Source organism: Corylus avellana, chromosome ca8 (assembly GCF_901000735.1).
Source record: "Corylus avellana chromosome ca8, CavTom2PMs-1.0".
NCBI lineage: Eukaryota > Viridiplantae > Streptophyta > Magnoliopsida > Fagales > Betulaceae > Corylus > Corylus avellana.
Genome location: NC_081548.1, coordinates 2,222,747 through 2,242,457, shown reverse-complemented (window position 1 = coordinate 2,242,457; position 19,711 = coordinate 2,222,747). Strand labels below are relative to the sequence as shown.

General features: G+C 33.4%; 3 protein-coding genes across 3 annotated transcripts; 1 reads left to right on the top strand and 2 right to left on the bottom strand.

Moving 5' to 3' along the window:
• Nucleotides 1-804: 804 nt before the first annotated feature.
• LOC132189550 (uncharacterized) lies at nt 805-3,411 on the bottom strand. The gene is made up of 2 exons (XM_059604292.1): nt 1,674-3,411; nt 805-884 (listed from the first exon to the last, which is right to left on the bottom strand). The coding sequence occupies exons 1-2, from the start codon at nt 3,409-3,411 to the stop codon at nt 805-807; spliced, it is 1,818 nt and encodes a 605-aa protein (XP_059460275.1).
• A 7,649-nt stretch (nt 3,412-11,060) lies between these two features.
• On the top strand, nt 11,061-11,573 carry LOC132189548 (ricin B-like lectin EULS3). The gene has a single exon (XM_059604290.1). The coding sequence runs from the start codon at nt 11,061-11,063 to the stop codon at nt 11,571-11,573; it is 513 nt and encodes a 170-aa protein (XP_059460273.1).
• Nucleotides 11,574-13,696: 2,123 nt separating this feature from the next.
• LOC132189547 (uncharacterized) lies at nt 13,697-15,649 on the bottom strand. Its single transcript, XM_059604289.1, has one exon. It carries the CDS (start codon nt 15,647-15,649, stop codon nt 13,697-13,699), a length of 1,953 nt encoding a protein of 650 aa, XP_059460272.1.
• Nucleotides 15,650-19,711: the final 4,062 nt, after the last annotated feature.

Genomic DNA, 19,711 nt, shown 5'->3' with positions numbered 1-19,711 from the left:
AGGCCAAAAGAAGAAAAAAAACTTCAAAAAAAGTTTGGGTTTTGGGGGTGGCCTGACCACTCCAAGGGCCTGCGGTTGGTTTCAACCACCCCTTTGTTTTCTTTTCTTCTTTTTCTCTCTTCCCCTCTATTCTTCACGCTGACAATCCACCGGCTTCCTAACCCTTTCCTCTTTCTTTGTTTTCTTCTTTCTTTTTCTCTGTTTTCACGCGTCATCTACACCTCCTTTCTTCTCCTTTTCTGTTCTTTATTTAATCGCCCTCTCCTTAACAGATTTTAGAAACAAAGAGAGAGGGAGATTTGACGAGAGGGGAAGAATTTCAGGGAAAAGAGAGAGAGATACAGTGAGACCAAGGGGTTTCATTTTTTATTAGTTTTAATTTTTTTAATTAAATATTGAATTTTATATTATTTCTTTAAAAAATTAATATTTAAATCCATTAAAAGATCTCAGCCTTCCATCCAAACTACCTTGGAAGTACCGCATGTAAGCCTCGCCCATGTTTGTTAGAATATACAGAAAATATATTATATTTTCTGTATATTCGATAATAATGTTGATATCAAATATTATGTATTTATGAGTTGATTGTAATCAAATATTGAGATTGTAATCAAATCAAGAGAATTTGATTACTATATGTGAATTTAGACACTACCCTATAAATAGGGACATTTGTATTGTAGACAAATCAAGTTAATAAGCACAATGTAGCCCTTATGGGTATTTCAAGTGGTGGACGCGCAGGTGTCTAACACCGAACCACCCATAAGTTTTTTGTGTTTATTTTCTATATTGCTTCCGCTATAATTTCTGCATCATCATTATTTCAACAGTGTTGGTCGACTTGGATGTTTCTTCATCATCATCATTATCATCTAAATCTGCACTGATAAACATTAGAAAGCAATTATAAGTTTTAAGTTGTTGTTCTTGGACACGTAGCTGTGTTCGTGGCTGTAGCATGTTGCTGTTGCTAGACATGTGTATGTGTTTCGAGCAAACGGTTGGTTTTGTGTTTTCAATTCATATTCGGCCAACAGTTCAGATTTTTGTTTTTTGAATGGCTAGTGCTAGGGAACCAAACAAATGAATCCAGAAAATTTACCAAATTGATGTGACAAGAGTTTTTAAATTAAAAAAATACAATTCTCTCTCCCTTATCCGTCACTCACGATTTGCCACGTCGGTTTGAAAATTTTTCTGGATTTATTTGTTCAGCTCCTTAGCAGTCCTCTTTTTGAATAGCATGATATAGAAAAAGATCCTGTTATGTCAGAAATGAGCATGACATAGGGACTGGAGTTCTAAATATTAATAATAATTAATAATAATAATAAAATAAATAAGAGAAACACCATTTTCATTAATATCATGCACCAGCAAACTCCATAAACATGAGCATAAACACAATATACAATACAAATTTGACAACTTCTTGACCAAATTCTATTTTCATCAACTTAGATAATTAATTAATAATATAACTAAACATCTCAAGAGAGAAAAAACTTCCATAACAGCTAGTAAACTCCGAAATCTCCGTTGCTGATTTTCTCTAATCATCACTTCGAGGAGAGTTTGTCAGTTATTTTTTTCAAGACAAATATACGAGCGATGGACAGTGAATTTGCATTGAGTGCATTCTAGGGCCAAGCCATCGAAAGTCTTACCACAAGCATCACATGGAGGAGATGACTTAGTCTTTGGGACAAAAGTGAGAGGGTGCTCGTGTTTATTTTCGGATGTGAAAGTACTTCCAAACTTAATGTATGGATATTTTCCTAAAACACATTCGGAATGAGCAGAAAAGTTGCATTCGGCACAATAATAGAACCATTGTTTGGGATCTCTTTCTTTTTCGCAAATTAGACAATAGTATTCTTCGCAATGAGCTTCAACACTATAGGTGAGCTTGAGGAGATGATCGTCATCTTTGTGCCCAGCTACGAGCGGAAGAGTTGCACATTCGAAACCCAAGGCAAAATCACAGTTAGTGCATACAAACACACAAGGTTTGTCATCAGAAGTTAAATTACAAACATGACATCTTCTACTAGAATTAACAGCAAGGGAGAGAGAGTGTTGGTGACCTTCATGTTTCAGAGTTTCCGGAATTGAACAACATTGAAGGTCAAAGTAGAAACCACACATTCCACATCCATAGGCGAAGCCATTGCTGAGACGTTGACAAGCCTTACATGAGAATGATCCAAGAACAAAAGATGACTTTGAGAAGAGGGTGAGTAAGTGTGGATGAAGTGGATGTCGCTTATTTTTTGATAGTTGAGCACATTTACTGTGGAGAAAAAAGTTGCATTGTATACAACTGTAAAACGGGGTGAAGATTAATCCTTTACAACCATCACAAGGCTCATTCGTCATGAGCTCCTCATTGCTAAGAATTAAATCATGTTGATGGCTAAAATGTCGTATTTGCCTAGCCCCTTCAACCTCCATAACATTTGTTTGTAAATCAATGAATTCCTCACGCATCAACTTGAGATATGCATCTTCTTTATATTTAAATGCACATGTCAAGTGGACCACGTAACTGCATTCCTTACAATAATAAGCTCCATACTTTGTCTTCACCTTTTGATAGCAAAGATTACAAAATATATCATTGTGCTCTTTGACTTGAGAAAGAGAGTAGATGAGAGTAAGTGAGTGATCATGACTTGTAATTATGATGATGCATGAAAATTGACTACATTTGGTGTGAATCAAGAGTTGACATATGGTACATAGGGAGGCGAACTCATTGCCTTCCTCGCCACAAGCTTCACAAGTGAATTGAAAATTCTTGGAGAGAGAGATGAATGTGTGTTGACAGTCGTCAGTATTTATTTTAATTTGCGAGCGGGTAGTTGCACATGTGAAATCAAGATTAAAATCGCACTCACTGCAATGGTAGAAGGGGTATGCATTGCAGTTTTTACCGCAAGCATTACAATGTTTATTCTTTGGCTTAACAAGAGCAAGGGCGTGGTTTGGGTGGAAAGGGTATTGTATTTGGGGAGGCAGCTCAGCGCATGATTGATGGAGGACCAAATTGCAATGGGAGGTGGAGCATTTGTATCGGGGACCAAATACTGGCTTGTCGCAGCCAAAGCAAACAACGTTAACATCCTCCTTGCCATCATTTTTCACTTCTTCTGTGAAGATGAATGGATCATGCTGCCGCCGGCCGAAGTGTAAGAAAAGGGCTTTGTGATTTGTGGGTGCATTGAAGCATGATATGTGAAAGAACATGTACCTACCCCAGTATGTAAAAGCGGCACCCAATATCGGTTTCCGGCACGCCCTACAATCAACTTTCTTATCGCCATCAATATTGGTTGCGTACAGCTCTGCATCCCAATAATATCTCTCTCTTAGCAACTTTTCGATGATGTGCTCCTTCTTCATATGGATGAGTCTTAGAAAATAATAAGGATCCGAGTAGTAGTAGTACTAGTGTTAGATGTACAAAGATTTGAAGATGGAAGTGGTTACTTGTTTGTATTTTTTCTTTTTCTTGGAAAGCCTGCTGTTTGGTTGGTTTGGTGTTGTTGTTGTCGTGGAGGCCAGAGGGAATTCAATTGCTTCATCAATATTTATTTGTTTCTACTTTGGAATAATTAAGAGTACCAACTCTTGAATTGGAACGTTCACTTGCCTACAAAGCAAGAATAGATTTGCTAATTCGCTAATTCCATTCCAGGTGAATAAAGCAGATCGATCATTTGCATGGCCCACTGAAATCCACAATTTTGTGCAAACTAATTAAGTACCTTCTTTCCGGTTGAAAGAGATTTTTGAAATACCCTCTGGTTTATTTTCTTGTTTCCCTATAATCTTTCTTGTTCTTGTTAATCTCTACTTGTTTCATCTCGTCTAAAAATAAAAAGAGCTCATGACCGACAATGTTGGACTTTCAACTTATAATCATGACTTAAATATAATGGATTGGACTCGACTAAAATTCAACTTGAGTGAAATAAAACAGACAAACATAGAATGAGAGAATCTGTTTTACTATCAAGATTTTGTTTTATTGCATCTAACGGTACATATGGTTTCATACGGTACACATAATGTCGTGTCATTTAAAATTTAAATGACGTAAAATGGAGATGATCTATATTAGTATTAAGATTTTGTTTTGTTGCATATAACTATGTACATAGTGTTACATGGCAACATATATACCATTAAATCTGTGAAATTTAATCTAAACCATAAAATAGATCCTCTCCATTTTAACTCTCTCGATTTCACTTGAAATGGATAAAATTTTATCTATACAGATTCTAACATAGCCTATGAATTGCAAGTTCTCTTCGTAAGACATATTTTTCAAGTAAGTCGTGTAAAAAAAGGATGATATAATTTGACTTATGTGAATATGAATATAGATATATGTCATAAAATGAAACGATGAACGGTTATAAATCTAAATATATTTCATAGAATGTGATTCTCACTTGCATTTTAAAATTACATATAATTCTTAAAATGCATATGAGAAATATATGCTCAAAGGACAAATGTTAGTTTAATAAACTCGTTTTTTCAACTCAATTTGAGCAAACACTTAGTCCCTCACAAAAATTGACAACCATTAATCTCTTGCTTGGAAATTTTTCCAAGAAAATGAATCACTTGTTCCCTCTATTATGTGAAAACTAAATCTCTAAACATTTTTGTCCATATCAATCTATGAGACCTAGTTGTACGATATAACTCCAAAATCAATTCGATCATATGCTATTTGTAATGGTATCAACATACTCAACACATAGACATGAGATGTTAAAGTTTTATTTTGAAAAAAAAAAAATTATATGAAGAAAAGTTAGCTCGGTATAATATTAATATGATCCAAACAAATTTGGGTCTATTTCAGGTAGGTGGTAAAGTATATATTATGCCGCCTCTTTGACTTAAAAGCATAAGATTTGCATTGCCCAAATTCCAATCATTTGCGATAAGTAACTTCCCATGTGAAAAAAAAAAAAAAAAAAAAAAAAAAAAAAAAAAAAAAAAAAGCAAAAGAGTTGCATTGCCCACTCAAGAAGGAAAAAAATAAAAAAAATAAAAGAAAGAAATATCTTGTAAATGCAGTAAGTAATAAATTCTAACTTCTAACTTGCAAATTAAGTAAACATATCTTGTGAGAAGGTTAAAGTATATTCTAATTTTGATTTTTTTTTTTCACAATTTTAAAATATTCTTTTGTTAAGATGTTAAATTCATCATGTTCAATGAATTAAACCCTGTTTTTATAGTTCACTTCATATTTCAAATGAATATTTCGCATGTTAATTGGACCTCATTAATTGAGGTGGAGTTTGAGACGTCTATACATAAAGTAGAATGTGAAAGTATCAATTAAATAAAAAAAGATTTATCATTTTTTTTTCTTCCAAATTTAAGGTTTTTGAATAAGTGGCAACTTTAAGAAACAATAAAATATGAAATAATGGGGCATCTCCACTCTCATACATAATCTTTTATAACTACCTAAATTCTTTCTTCTAACTTTTAAGCTAGCCAAACATATCTTGTGAGGAAGTGAAAGCATATTCTAATTTTGATTAATTACTTCTTTCTTTTCATAGTTCTAAATTTTTCTTTGTCAAGCTGAAAAGGAAAAAGAAAAAGAAATAACTTATATATGAAGTTAGCTGATAAATTATAACTTCTAACTTTTAAGCTACGTAAACTTATCTTGTGAGGAGGTGATAGAATATTCTAATTTTGATTAATTACTTCTTTCTTTTCGTAGTTCTAAATTTTTTCTTTGTTAGAGTTAAAAAGAAAAAGAAAGAGAAAGAATTAACTTGTGTATTAAGTAAGTAATAAATTCTAACTTCTAACTTGTAAGCTAGGTAAACATATCTTGCAAAAAGGTGAAAGTATATTCTAATTTTGATTGCTGATTTATTTTTACAATACCAAAATTTTACTTTTGTTAAGATATTAAATTAGTGTAACCTTTTTTTTTAATTCACCTCACAATTCAAATAAATATTTTACATATTAGTCTCATTCATTGAGGCGGAATTTGGGCCCACACTTTATAGGAAATACTAAAGTATTAATTAAATAAAAAATTAATCATTTTCTTTTAACTTAAGCTTTTTGAATAAGTATCGGTGTCTTAACACCTTTCAAATTTTAGTTTTTATTTTATTTAACTTCTTTAAAAAATAAAAAATCTCAGTTTTTTTTTTTTCTTCATTTTTAGTGATACTGTTAAACTACCAATTATCCCAAAAGCTTAAGCTGATAGGAAGATGTAAATTTAATCACTTAATCAATACTTTAACACTCCCACTCACGTGAGGACTCAAACTCCCTTTTACTTTAACACTCCCCCTCACGTGTGGACTCAAACTCCCTTTTAATAGGTGAGGCCCAACACGTGGAATATTTAATTTAAATGGGGGGTGATTTGACGGAGTCAAGGTTCGATCCCACGATCTTTGGCTCTGATACCATGTTAAACTACCAATTATCCCAAAAGCTTAAGCTGATAGGAAGAAGTAAATTTAATCACTTAATCAATATTTTAACAGATACAAGAACGTTTGTTTATTACAAAAAATAAATAAATAAATGATTATGCCATTAAAGTTTGTGAGACATGTTGTTAACTATCAAATTGGTTTCACCCAAATACCATTTTGTACTATTTCTAACTGATATTTCAGGAAATTGACCATAGATTAATAGATTAATTTTATATATAGTCCGTGCTTCATGTTTTATATGGGTTTGAACTCAATTTGACTAAGAGCATTCCCAGCAGACTCCCTATAAGGGAGTCTGTTCCCTATGTGTAGGGAATATGTTCAAAAAATCACAAAAAATGTCCCACAGCAGATTCCCTAAATGAGCCTCAACCATGAGGATCACTACAGTAGAACCCAAAGTATAGGGTTCCACTATTGCGATCCTTATGATTATTAAATTCAAAAAAAACATTTCTCTCTCTTCTTTACACTCTCCTCTCTCCTCTCTCCTCTTACAATTCTCTCTCCTCTCTCCTCTCATATATATAATATAATTAAAAAAATAAATATTTTAATGATATAGGGAATGATTAAGGGAAGCTATTGGGGTGTATTTTGACATAAGGAAGTAAAAAGTAGTTTTGATCCTTAAATATAGGGAAAATGACGAGGAAGCTGCTGGAAATGCTCTTAGACTAACTTATAAATAAGCAATAAAATTGGAGGGAACAAATGCTCCTTCACAACAACTTTTGGTGCAACTTGACAGATTGCCCTTATCATTGGTATTCAATTCTACAACTTGAATAATGCATGGGCTCAACTGAAATACCAAGTAAATTGGACTCATATGGACTACACTCGATCATAAGGTCGAGTTCGGGACCAAAAACATTACACTATGGGCCGCTATAACTAGTTTTGTTGGCAATATTCACACAAATTTGCTTCGTCGCAACGATTGTCCCGAGTTGCAAAAAGGGCTTGCTTTGGATTGTTGTTAAAAAAATAATATTTTCCATTTGTTGTTCTGTTTTGTGTTTGTTTTCTTGTTTCCTGTAATTCTTCTTCTTCTTGTTAATCTCTACGTACTTGTGTTCATCCCATCTAAAAAGCTCATGACCGACAATATATAGTTATATACTGGGCTTATTTTAATGGACTAGACCTGACAAGCCCAAAGGTGATATAAATTGAGAGGATTGTGTAAGTGGGCATGTAAAGTTGCAAATGAGACTTAGGGATCGAGCAAATTGACAATTATTTTTCAAACTATTACCTAAACAAACCATTTAGGGGTGGCTCGCCACCCTACGCCAGCTAAATAGGGGCGGGCTCGCCACCCCCTTGGCCAAATGGTTTGTTTAGGTAGTTTGATAAAGAACAATATTTTTAACTAATTTGTTGGGGGTTTTCAGATTAGTTTACTTACTTGGTGGGCCAATGAGCTTTGATATTTACCCCTTTTCGCCAAAGTCTTACATTTAATCAAATGAATTTGTTTAGAGAAGTTTTCTTCAGACCAAATCCTTAGAGTTTAATGAGAATCATGCATGCTGTCCATAGTTTTATTTTCTGGACAACACATGGGTTTTCCTTCCCGTTTAAATTCCCTTTGCTGAATGCCAAGCTATCCAGGATTTCTTTTTTTTTTTGACAAAATTTAAGCTATGTTTGTTTTGGTGTAAAATGATATTTGAAAATTATTTTTTGTATTTTTCAATGTTTGGTGTGACGGAAAATAATAGTCAACCGAAAACATTTTCAGTTTGACCGAAAAAGCTTATTTAATTTCTGTAAAATGATTTCCCTTTTCTAAAACCATAAACTATTTTTCAAGTTTGAGCTTACCATTTTCAAATCACCATACCGCTGTCAAACCAGGCTACCACCTGAACTCAAATTTTTAGGTTAATTTTTTTAAAAAATAATTATATTAATATTGTTTATGTTGTGAATAAAAATAGATTTTTATAGGTTAATAAGATTGAATGAAAATATAAAAAGTATTTATAATTTGTTGTACACGCCAAATATTAAAAACAATTTCAGCAAAAAACATTTTATGTCGAAACAAACGAAACCTTAGTTTTCTCCTCATCATACCTCCCAACATATATAGGCTAAAACAATGCAACCAAGACCAAACCACATCCTTCAAACTACAAACCAGTATACACTACTTTGTGGAATAGAGGATTCTCAACTAGCTAGTATAAAGTAAAATCCTACAAAATAGCCACCTCCTCAAACATGTCTTTATTTAATAACTGTAATCCATTTTGAATTTATACATTACAAACTCATTAACTAGCTAGAAATATCACACAAGGTTCTTTGAAGATAAAACAAATAAAGCACCACAACAGTAAAATCATAATCCATGAGCAACCCGCGCTATTCCTTTCCCTTTTTGTGTACAATGTGCTTGAGAGAGTGGTTAGAAGCAATCAGAATAACACATTGAATGGTAAGGATATTCCCTTGTAATATTTTTTCTCGATCAATTAGAAAAAAGAAAGAAAGAATGGCACACTCATGAATTCCCTTTTTTAGACCTATATATGGTCCTATATAGTTTCACTTCACAAGTCAACATCTTTTACAAAAAGTTGAGGTCAGCATTGCCAAGTTAAAAAATAAAATTAAAAAAAAAACAAAAAAAAAACCACCTTTATGAGGAATGCTCCAGTACATCATGGTATTCTCCTGATCCTACGTAGATATTATTGTCTTAAAAAAATAAAAAAAATTACCCGACTGGTCCCTCATTTTTTTTTTTTTAAAAAAAAAATCCACGTAATACCAGGAAAATACTACGAAGAACTATAACATTTATCAAACTTTATTTATAAAATCTCTTTATGCACGTGGGAGTTTTCAAAAAATATTATATGAGGTTGTCCTGTGTAAGTCTAATACAAAATCTTTCCATTTACTCTTTTGCCTATACCAAAATTTTGCCCAACATCGATGAATAGATTTGAATTCCCAAATTTTTTTTATCACAACAAAATTCTCAAAAGTAGGGTTAGGATATAAATGCAAAATTAGTCCATATAATTGGCTTAAACTATAAATCTCTTCATATGGTATAAAAAATAATTTAAATGATTTTCGGGGTAGGCCAAAATAACAATTTAGTTCATGTAATCAAATTTCATCAAAATAATTGACAAATTTCGTTAATATGACATGTCACCACCAATAAAATGATGACACATGCCACTCTTAATAAAAAAATTATATTAAAAAAATAAATATATAAAACTTAAAAATTACTATTATTATTATTATTTTTTTTTTAAAAAAAAAAAAGGGCTACGACAGCCAGGGGGAGGAGGTGGCCTATTGATAACTATCGGAGAGGTGTCAAGATTCTCAAAATGCATTTAAAAAAAAAAAAAATTGCAAGGATTTAGGTGTTGGTTATAATTTAACAGAATTTTCAAAAATATCCATACCTAAATCTAAGAAAAATATATATATAATGGGTATTTTGAAAATTTTGACAGAATTTAACAAAAAAATCCTATGGGATAGGTGACATTGAAAAAATATTGAAAGATGGATAAATTGAGTGTTGTTGAAGTATAGGCAGGCTAATTGCAAGCAAAAACCGCAATAATGTTGGGGGTTAAGTGAAGTTCTAATTTTTTACAAAAAAATAAATTCTCCACCTATTCTCATGTTTCTTTACAAAATTTTAACACATTTTCGAATAAAGAAGGCAAAGAAAAGAGAAAAGAGATAAGTGAAATAAATACTTTATATTAAAATAATGAATAATAAAGTCCAAATGCTACCCAAGTATTGTTACTTGTGCCTTTTTTGAAACTTTTGAGAATTTAATTTTCTTATATCTAAGAAAGGGAAGAGACTTTAACCCTTGGAACATGACCAAGTTTTTATTCCCAAGTGGAGTTTGCATTGGAATTTGGCAGAATTCCAGTCCTTGGTGCCAACTATACTTCGAAGAATCGAAGGGATAAAAGCAAAAGATTTTATGGCCCACTGAAGAAGAAAAATAAAGAAATTAAGTAATAAATTCTAAAAATGATAATCTAATTTTTTTGTTGCTTATTTCTTCACAATTCTAAATTTTACTTTTGTTAAAGATATTAACCTCATTAAATTCCATGATTTACCTTACATTTTAAATTAATATTTCTCATATTGAGCCCTATTTATTGAGACAGAGTTTGAATCAATACGTAAATGAGAGTGCTACAGTATTAATTAAATAAAAAATATATATTCTTTTCTTCTTAGTTTGAATTGGACAAAAAACTTTGTCCATTAGTGAGTGTTGATATGACGGGGAATGAGTTTCTTTTTTTTTTTTTTTTTTGGCAAATTATTTTCATCTGTATATTATAAAATGCTAGATTGATAAAGGGCAAATATATATATATATAAAATGCCTTGTAAAATTACAATGGCACCCTTCTTCTTCCCCTATAAGTGTCTTCTTCCTCATCAACTAAAGCTCCAGCTAGCTGCAGCTACTGAAACTCCGTATATTTCACATTAATTAATTAATTGATTAAATTAATAATGTGCCTGAATTTTCCCTGCTTCCCATTTAGGCGGAGGCAGACTTTCAGGGTGTTCTCGAAGGCGGACCCCACCTACTCGGTCACAATCCGAGACGGCCACGTCATTCTCGCGAGATCTGATCCGTCAGATGAGTTGCAGCACTGGTACAAAGAAGACTACGGCACAAGAGTGAATGACGTAAACGGGTTTCCAAGCTTTGCTCTTGTTAACAAAGCCACCGGTCAGGCAATGAAGCACGCCATTGGAGACACTCATCCTGTGCAGCTGAAATCTTACAGTAGTGCTGAATCTGCTGATGTTCTTGACGAGTCCATCCTGTGGACTGAGGCCAATGATGAGTTGGGTGAAGGCTTCCGAGCTATAAGAATGGCGAATAACACTGGACTGAATGTGGATGCTTTTGTTGGCGAAGAGAAATCCGGAGGTGGTTCTGTGCGTGATGGCACTACTGTATGGCTGTGGCAGTGGCACGGCGGGGATAACCAGATTTGGAAGATCATTCCCTACTGATCTCATCTCGATCTATGCTAGAAAAAGACTCATGTTTTGTTTTTTTTGTTTTTTAATTGATGGCTCAATAATTATTTATCCCAAATTTAATAGTAATTTTAAAAAAGTATATTAATTTTAAGAGTGTGCATGTTTGTGTTTCTATGTTTACTATATATATGCGGGAAAATCTCTGCTGTTCGGTGTCTAACACCTACGACTGTTAATGTTAATTAGCTAATATTGATACATTAGAATAATTATATAAAAAATATTAAGAGTCTTAATTGTTGAAGTTGAAATTATATGCTGTTAGTAATAAATTCTGGCTTCTAATTTCTACGTAATCATATCTTGTGAGGAGATGAAATTATATTCTAATTAATTTTAATTGCTTATTTCATTTCACAATTCTAAATCTTTTATTTTACTAACGTAGAGTTTCTTTCACGCTGACACAAGAATAAAAGGCCCCAACCTTTCAAGCTGAAATCTCCGGCCACCCTCCTGATTTCCTGTGACAGCAAAAATACAGCAAGAGTACGTGGAAACCTTGACCATCACACCACACTAACCCATGTTTCATGAGACATCCGTGTAACTTAACCTATGGCAAACCGAGTAACAGATGATAGAAGTCCCCTCACATTTCCCTTCTTGGCTCCGTTTTTTTTTTGGAAAAATATTCTTAAAAAATAATTTTCTGAAAAACATTTTTCGGTCTTTTATTGATGCATACGAAAAATCATAAACTTATATTAAACTTTAAATTAAGAAAATATTCCGACCAAGTTCCGGTGGTGTCTTAACTGAGTCCCGTCGGTGTTCTGACTAAGTCACAACAAGCAGGTCTTGATGGAGTTTTGGCGATGTCTCATCCGGGTCTCGGCGGGTCTTGCCTGGGTCCCAACTGAGTCTGAGCAATGTCTTAACTAGATCCCAACAATGTCCCGGCAGGTCTTGACCAAGTCCCAACCAAGTCTTGACGGTGTCCTAACCGGATTTCGACGGTGTCCCAATCAGGTCCTGACCAAGTCCTAACTCAGTCTTAGCAATGTCCCAATTGAGTTTCGACGGTGTCCTAACTCCGAGTGTTTTAATTGAATTTAGTCTATGAATTTTCAAATTTCTAGTTCTTGCAATATTCTATATATTGGCTCATCCCGTTTCTTGTCATCGATCAAGTTGTATGCATTTACGTTTTAAAGTCTTTTGATTCCATTCTGTCTTCAATGCTGATCAAGCGGCATTTTCTCGAAAGTTTTTGGGCCTAAGCTTTTATTTTTTTATTTTTTATTTAATTATTTTTTTATTTAGATTTTTTTTATTATGTAAATTTTTTGTAATTTGGAAGGATTTGATACAATATTTTAATTCGGAAAAAAACATTGCAAATTAAAGAACTAATTTGAAGGGTAAGCAATATAGTGCAAAATTTTAAGAAAAATGTTAGGCTTACAAACAAATTTTACAAAAAAACTTTTACAACATAATGTTTTCTTTTTAATCATGTTGTAAAATTTGTTTGTAAGCCTAACATTCCTCAAATTTTAATAGTTTTGGTCCATCTCCATACCCAATAAAAACCTGCAAATTAAAGAGTCCACAAAATAAACATTTTTACAAGCAAACCCTCACATGATAAGGAGGCCGCCAATGGCTGATTTTGCTAGCTATAGGTGTTCAAGTATATGTGTTTCTAGCAAACAGTGCGTTGATTTTGTTTTTTGAACACTCACTCAAAATGAGGGAACTATTCGTAACTATACGATTGTTTAATACTAACAAGGAATTCCAATATTTTATATATACATGAGTATGACATTGAGAATGGCTGTTTTTTTTTTTTTTAGAAAAAAAAAAAAAAAGGAAGATAAACTTTAGCTTAAACACAAGTATCCAAATATGTAAATCCTCATTGACACAACATTGACAATAAAGAGAAACATCATTCCCATTAATATCATGCATCAACAAGCTCCATGTGCATAAGCACAATATACAATACATATTGATAAATTCTTGACCAAATTATATTTTCTTTAACTTAAATAATAAAAGAAATAAGCAAACCTCTGAGGAGAGATAAAGTTCAATGATTCCTAATAAACTTTCAAATCTCCGTGCTTTGAGTGAGTCTGGGGCTATGCTGCTTGGCTTTCTCCAACCATCTCTCTAGCGTGCATGATTTCGTAATTTATATTTTTGAGACATGAACTTAAGTAGTGGACATTGAATTTGCACTTAGTGCATTCTAGGGCCATGCCATCAAAGTTCTCACCACAACCATCACATGGAGGAGAGGACTCTGTCTTTGGGACAAAAGTGAGAGGGTGCTCGTGAGCATCTTGAGACGTGCACGTATTTCCAAACCTAACGTATGGATATTTTCCCAAAACACATTGGAGATGAGCAGGGAAATCACATTGTTCACAATAATAGAACCAACAATTTGGATCTCTTTCGTTTTCGCAAATTAGACAATAGTATTCACAGTGAACTTCAACACTGTAAGTGAGCTTGAGGGGATGATCATCATATATGTGCCTAGCTTCGAGCGGAAGAGTTGCACATTCCAAACCCAAGGTGAAATCGCAACCACTCTTGCATACAAATACCCCACGTTCCTTGCGAGAAGTGCAATTACAAACATGGCAGCTTCTATTAGAATTAACAGCAAGGGAGAGAGAGTGTGGGTGACAATCATGCTTCAAGGTTTCTGAAATTGAAAAACATTGAAGGTCGATGTCGAAATCACATGTGTCACATCTATAGGAGAAGCCATTGCTGACACGTTCACAAGCATCACAAGAGAACAATTCACCAGAGAAAGTTGACGATGAGAAGCAAGTGAGCAAGTGTGGGTGAAGAAGGTGTCGCTTCTTTTTTGGTAGTTGAACACATTTGTTGTGAAGAAAGAAGTTGCATTGTGGACAACTGAAAAACGGGGTGCAGATAAATCCCATACAACCATCACAAAGCTTCTCATCCGTAAGCTCCTCATTGCTAAGAATTAACTCATGTGGATGGCCAAAATTTTGCATCTGCTCAGCTACTTCAACCTCTGTAGAATCACTTACCAAATCAATGGGTTCCTCAGGCAGCAATTTGAGATCTGCAGTTACATCATCTTGAAATGCACATTCCAAGTGTGCCACATAATCGCATTCCTTACAATAATATGTTGCATACTCTGTCTTCACCTTTCGCCAGCAAAGATTACATAATATGTTGCCATTCGAGGTCCCTTCGACTTGATCACGAAGAGAACAGGTGAAAGCGAGGGAGTGATGATGTCTTGCAGTCCAGATAGTTCGTAAAAATCGAGCACATTTGCCATGAATTAAGAAGTGACAGATTCTACATTGTGTGGCTAACTCCTTGCCTTTCTCACCACAAGCTTCGCAAGTGAACTCAATCTGCTTCAAGAAGGAGATGAATTTGTGTTGGCAGTTGTCAGCATTCTTAATCTGTGAGCAAGTAGCGCATGTGAAATCAAGATTGAAATCACACTCACTGCAACTGTAGAAGAAGTATGTATTGCAGCATGTACCACAAGCATTGCAATATTTTTTCTTTGGCATCTCACCGACAAGGGTGTGGTTTGGGTGGAAGGGGTGGTCTTGTATCGTGGTAGGCGGCTCAACGCATGATTCATGGAAGACCAAGTCGCAATCGGCGGTGGGGCATTTGAATCCGCGACCCTTTACTCGCTTCTCGCATCCGGAGCAAACAATGCCCTTCTCGCCATCATTTTCTACGTTTTCTTGGAAGAGCAAGCGATCGTGCGCCTCGGTGAGGTGAAAAATAAGGGCTTTGCCATTGGTGGGTAGATTGAGGCATGGTGGATGAAAGAAGATGTTTCTACCCGAGCATTTTAAAGCGGGACCCAATATCTGTTCCCGGCACGTCCTGCAAAAAACTTCCTCTTCGTCATCATCATTTTTCACCTCTGTTTGGTGCACACGCACCTCTACTGCGCCATAGACCCCTCTTAGAAAATCGTCGACATGAACCAACTCTTGTTCCCCCACTTTTACCTTTTTTGATCCTGAGCTGGAGCGAACATAAATGGGGGCGTGCACGGTGCGAACCATTTCCACACAACGGAGAAGTGATTTTTAGTCTTGGGATTTGTTAAAGGAAATGGGTTGGTGGCAGTAGCTGTTTGTTCTTGTTGTGGAGAGAAATTAGTCAAGATTTCTACTTATATCCAGCCTTTGGAATATAATAAGACCAAATCCTTATGCTTACAACGCAATTTGTCCTTCTTCAGAATCGCCATTAAGTGGTAATTAGTTATATATTCTTGCCATCTCTTTGAGATTTGTAATGGTAGGGACAAAAGCAAAAGGTTTGCATGGCCCACCGAAGAAGAAAAAGAAAGAAATAACTTGTATTTGCACTAAGTTATAATTTCTAACTTTTAGGTGCCACGTGTTATACATCCTCCTTTTCATCATCTGAATTTTCAAAATTACCATTAATGGATCACACATAAGATTTTTAAAATTTGGAGAATGAGAGAATGATGAAAATGAACCACACTTCTTTTTTTCTCTCTTATATATATATATATATATATATATATAATCCTTTCATTAATAACTTAGGATGTACGAGATTGCTCAACAACGAGAAGACGAATTTATGTTTTGAGTTATTTGTTAAAAAAAATAAAAATAAAATTAGCCTTTGTGGTTTATTTACCTGATTTGAAATAAGCTTTATGGTATCAAAATGTTCTGAAAACTTCATGATGTATGCATAAATAACAAATTACTCATTTCTATCAAATTTCGTCAAAAAAAACTTATAAATTCTGTTAGTTAATGTGACATGTCAGAACCAAGTTCTTATTCTCAAGTTGAGTAGCGTTCACTTACTTATATGCATGCAAATTGTATTTTTGAGGATAGACGTAGTAAGTGGAAAGGTTTATTCTGCCACCTACCTCTTTGAGATTTGTGACAGTCTTACTGAGGGGGCAAAACAAAAAGATTTGCATTGGCATAATTCTAATCCTTTGTGCCAAATAACTTCAAGATTAAAAAAACAAAAGATTTCATGACTCCATATATGAAGAATAAAAATAAATAAAGAACTTGTATATGCATCAAGTAATAAATTCTAACTTTCAACTTCTAAGCTACCTAAACATATCTTGTTAGGAGGGGAAATGATATTCTAATTTTTATTGCTTTTTTTTTTTAACAATTCTAAATTTTACTTAAGATATTAAATTCATACTTTTGTATGAGTTTAACCCTTGCTTCTATCACTCACCACACATTTCAAATCAATATTTTACATATTAAGGTAGAATTTGAACTCACACGTGAAGTGTTAGAGCATATTATAGAGTTCAAGAATAATAGTCACAGTTGAAGAATATCACTGAATTACAATTGAAATATAGCTATAGTTAAAGACTATTATCTAACTAGAGTATAAGTATATCTGCATCTACCATGATTTTCCAATAAATAGGAAGATGTTATATTGTAAATATTACTCATAGAAATAAGAGTTTAATGTAGCTTTAGAACTTTATCTTATGACATAAGTCATACATACATCAGGATAAAGCTCAAATGGCTACATTTACTATATTTTAAGCATCTCTAGTAGCCATTGAGAGTGTTCTTAGATCTAACTATTAGAATAAGACCAAGTCTCTATTCCCAAATTGAATGGCATTCACATGCCTAGGCAAAAGAAAAAGATTTGAATTGGCATAATTCCAATACTTTGTGCCAAATAACTTCAAGATGACAAAAACAAAAGATTTCATGGCTCCATATATAAAGAATAAAAATAAAGAAAGAACTTGTATATGCATTAAGTAATAAATTCTAACTTCCAACTTCTAAGCTACCTAAACATATCTTGTTAGAAGGGAAAAAGATATTCAAATTTTTATTGCTTTCTTTTTCTTTTTTTTTTCTTTTCTTTTTTTTACAATTCTAAATTTTACTAAAGACATTAAATTCATACTTTTCTATGAGTTTAACTCTTGTTTCTATAATTCACCACACTTTTCAAATCAATATTTTACATATTAATGTAGAGTTCGAACTCACACGTGAAGTGTTAGAGCATATCATAGAGTTCAAGAATAATAATCAGTTGAAAAATATCATTGATTTACATCACTGAGTCACATTTGAAGACTATTACTGAGTTACAGTTGAAGTCTAGCTATAGTTAAAGACTACCACCTAGTTAGAGTAGAAGTCTATTTGTATCCAACATAATTCTCCTATAAATAGGAGGATGTATATTGTAAATATTACTTAGAGAAATAAAAACTTAATGCAGCCTTAAGGCTTTGTCCTATGAACATTTTGAGCATCTCCTATAGCCGGTGAGAGTGCTCTTAGATCTAACCATTGGAATAAAACCAAGTCTTTATTCCCAAGTTGAGTGGCATTCACGTGCCTGGGCAAAAGAAAAAGATTTGCATTGGCATAATTCCAATCCTTTGTGCCAAATAACTTCAAGATGAAAAGGAAAAAAGATTTCATGGCTCTATATATGAAGAAGAAAAATAAAGAAGGAACTTGTATATGAAGATAATGCAGTAAGTAATAAGCTACCTAAACATATCTTGTGAAGAGGAGAAATGATACTCTACTTTTTGTTGCTAATTTCGTTTCACAATTCTAAATTTTAGGTTTGTTAAAATATTAGATTCATTATTTTTCTATGAGTTTAGTTTTCTTTTTTATAATTTAACTTGCATTTCACATGAATATTTCACATAATGAGCCTCATTTATTAAAGCATATATAGTTTAAACTCACACGTGAAAACGAGTGTTACGATATTAATTAAATAATAAAGAAAATTCATCATTTATTCTTAGCTTAAGTTTTTTGAATAAATTGTGATTTAACACTTTTCAAGTTAGGACAAAAATTTTCTACAAAGCAGCTTTTAAAAGTGACATGTAACCTTAAGATGTGAGAAACATGTATTTTTTTTAATGACATGTGCTTCTCACATAATTTGTTATTAGCTTAAATGACACGTCGCTTTTAGATACTTGTTTTAAAAAAATGAACCTAATTGTAGGAAATTTATGTCCAAGTTATTCGGACAAAAAAAAAAAAAAAAGTACAAATACCCCCTTCAAGGCTCAAACTAACACTCAATTTGCAATGTCCAAGTTATTCGGAAAAAGAAGATATATTTCTGACATGCATTTTAAGAATTACATGTGATTCTAAAAATGCATATAAAAATCACATACTTTAAGGGGATATGTGAATTTAATACACTAAGTTAAAAAAATTTCCTCCAATTTAATTTGAAGGAAAATTTTGTCCATTTGTGAGTGCTGGTATGAGGGGGAATATGGTTTTTTTTTCTCTCTTCGTTGCAAATTATTTTCATTTGTATATAGTTATAAAATGCTAGATTGATAAAGGGCAAAAGAAAAATATATATATGTTCATGAGATTTACGTACTGAAACTCCCTATATATATCACATTATTTCCCTGACCTTCGCAGCATCCATGGTGAAAGTCCTCCAAGAAACGGACTTTCAGGATCTTCTCCAAGGCCAATCCCAACTACTCCCTCATGACTATCCCAACTACGCCCAACACATCCTTCCCATCAATATCATGCATGCCATCAACAAACTCCATATGCAGAAAGCACATTATACAATACATATTGATATGTTCTTGACGAAATTCTATTTTCCTCAACATAGATATAACAAAACCTCTAAGGAGAGGGAGAGTTCCACGATAGCCATAAGAAACTCCGAAATCTCCGTGCCTTGGGTGAGTTTAAGGCTATGTTGCTGGCTTCCTCCAAGCATCACTTCAAGGTGACTTTCTTTGGTACTTCTATGAGACAAGACCAAGAGAAGTGGAAAATAAATTTGCATAGAGTGCATTCTAGGGCCATATATGCCATCGAAAGTCACACCACAAGCATCACATGAAGGGGAGGACTCATTCTTTGGGACAAAAGTGAGAGGGTGTTGATGATAATTGTTGGATTTGAAAGTATTTCCAATTTTATTATATAAATATTTTCCTAAAACACATCCCATGATTTATGATACAAAATGAAACTTAAGTGAAAAAAAAAAAAAAAAAAAAAAATCGTTAAAACTCAAGTACCAAAAACACATTTAAC

Excerpts from the sequence above, each read along its gene's own strand:
- LOC132189548 (XM_059604290.1), top strand. The coding sequence starts at position 11,061 with ATGTGCCTGAATTTTCCCTGCTTCCCATTTAGGCGGAGGCAGACTTTC.
- LOC132189550 (XM_059604292.1), bottom strand. The coding sequence starts at position 3,411 with ATGAAGAAGGAGCACATCATCGAAAAGTTGCTAAGAGAGAGATATTAT. Across the intron at positions 885-1,673 it reads TCCTCCATGTGATGCTTGTG|ATTTAGATGATAATGATGAT; the intron begins GTAAGACTTTCG and ends TTATCAGTGCAG.
- LOC132189547 (XM_059604289.1), bottom strand. The coding sequence starts at position 15,649 with ATGGTTCGCACCGTGCACGCCCCCATTTATGTTCGCTCCAGCTCAGGA.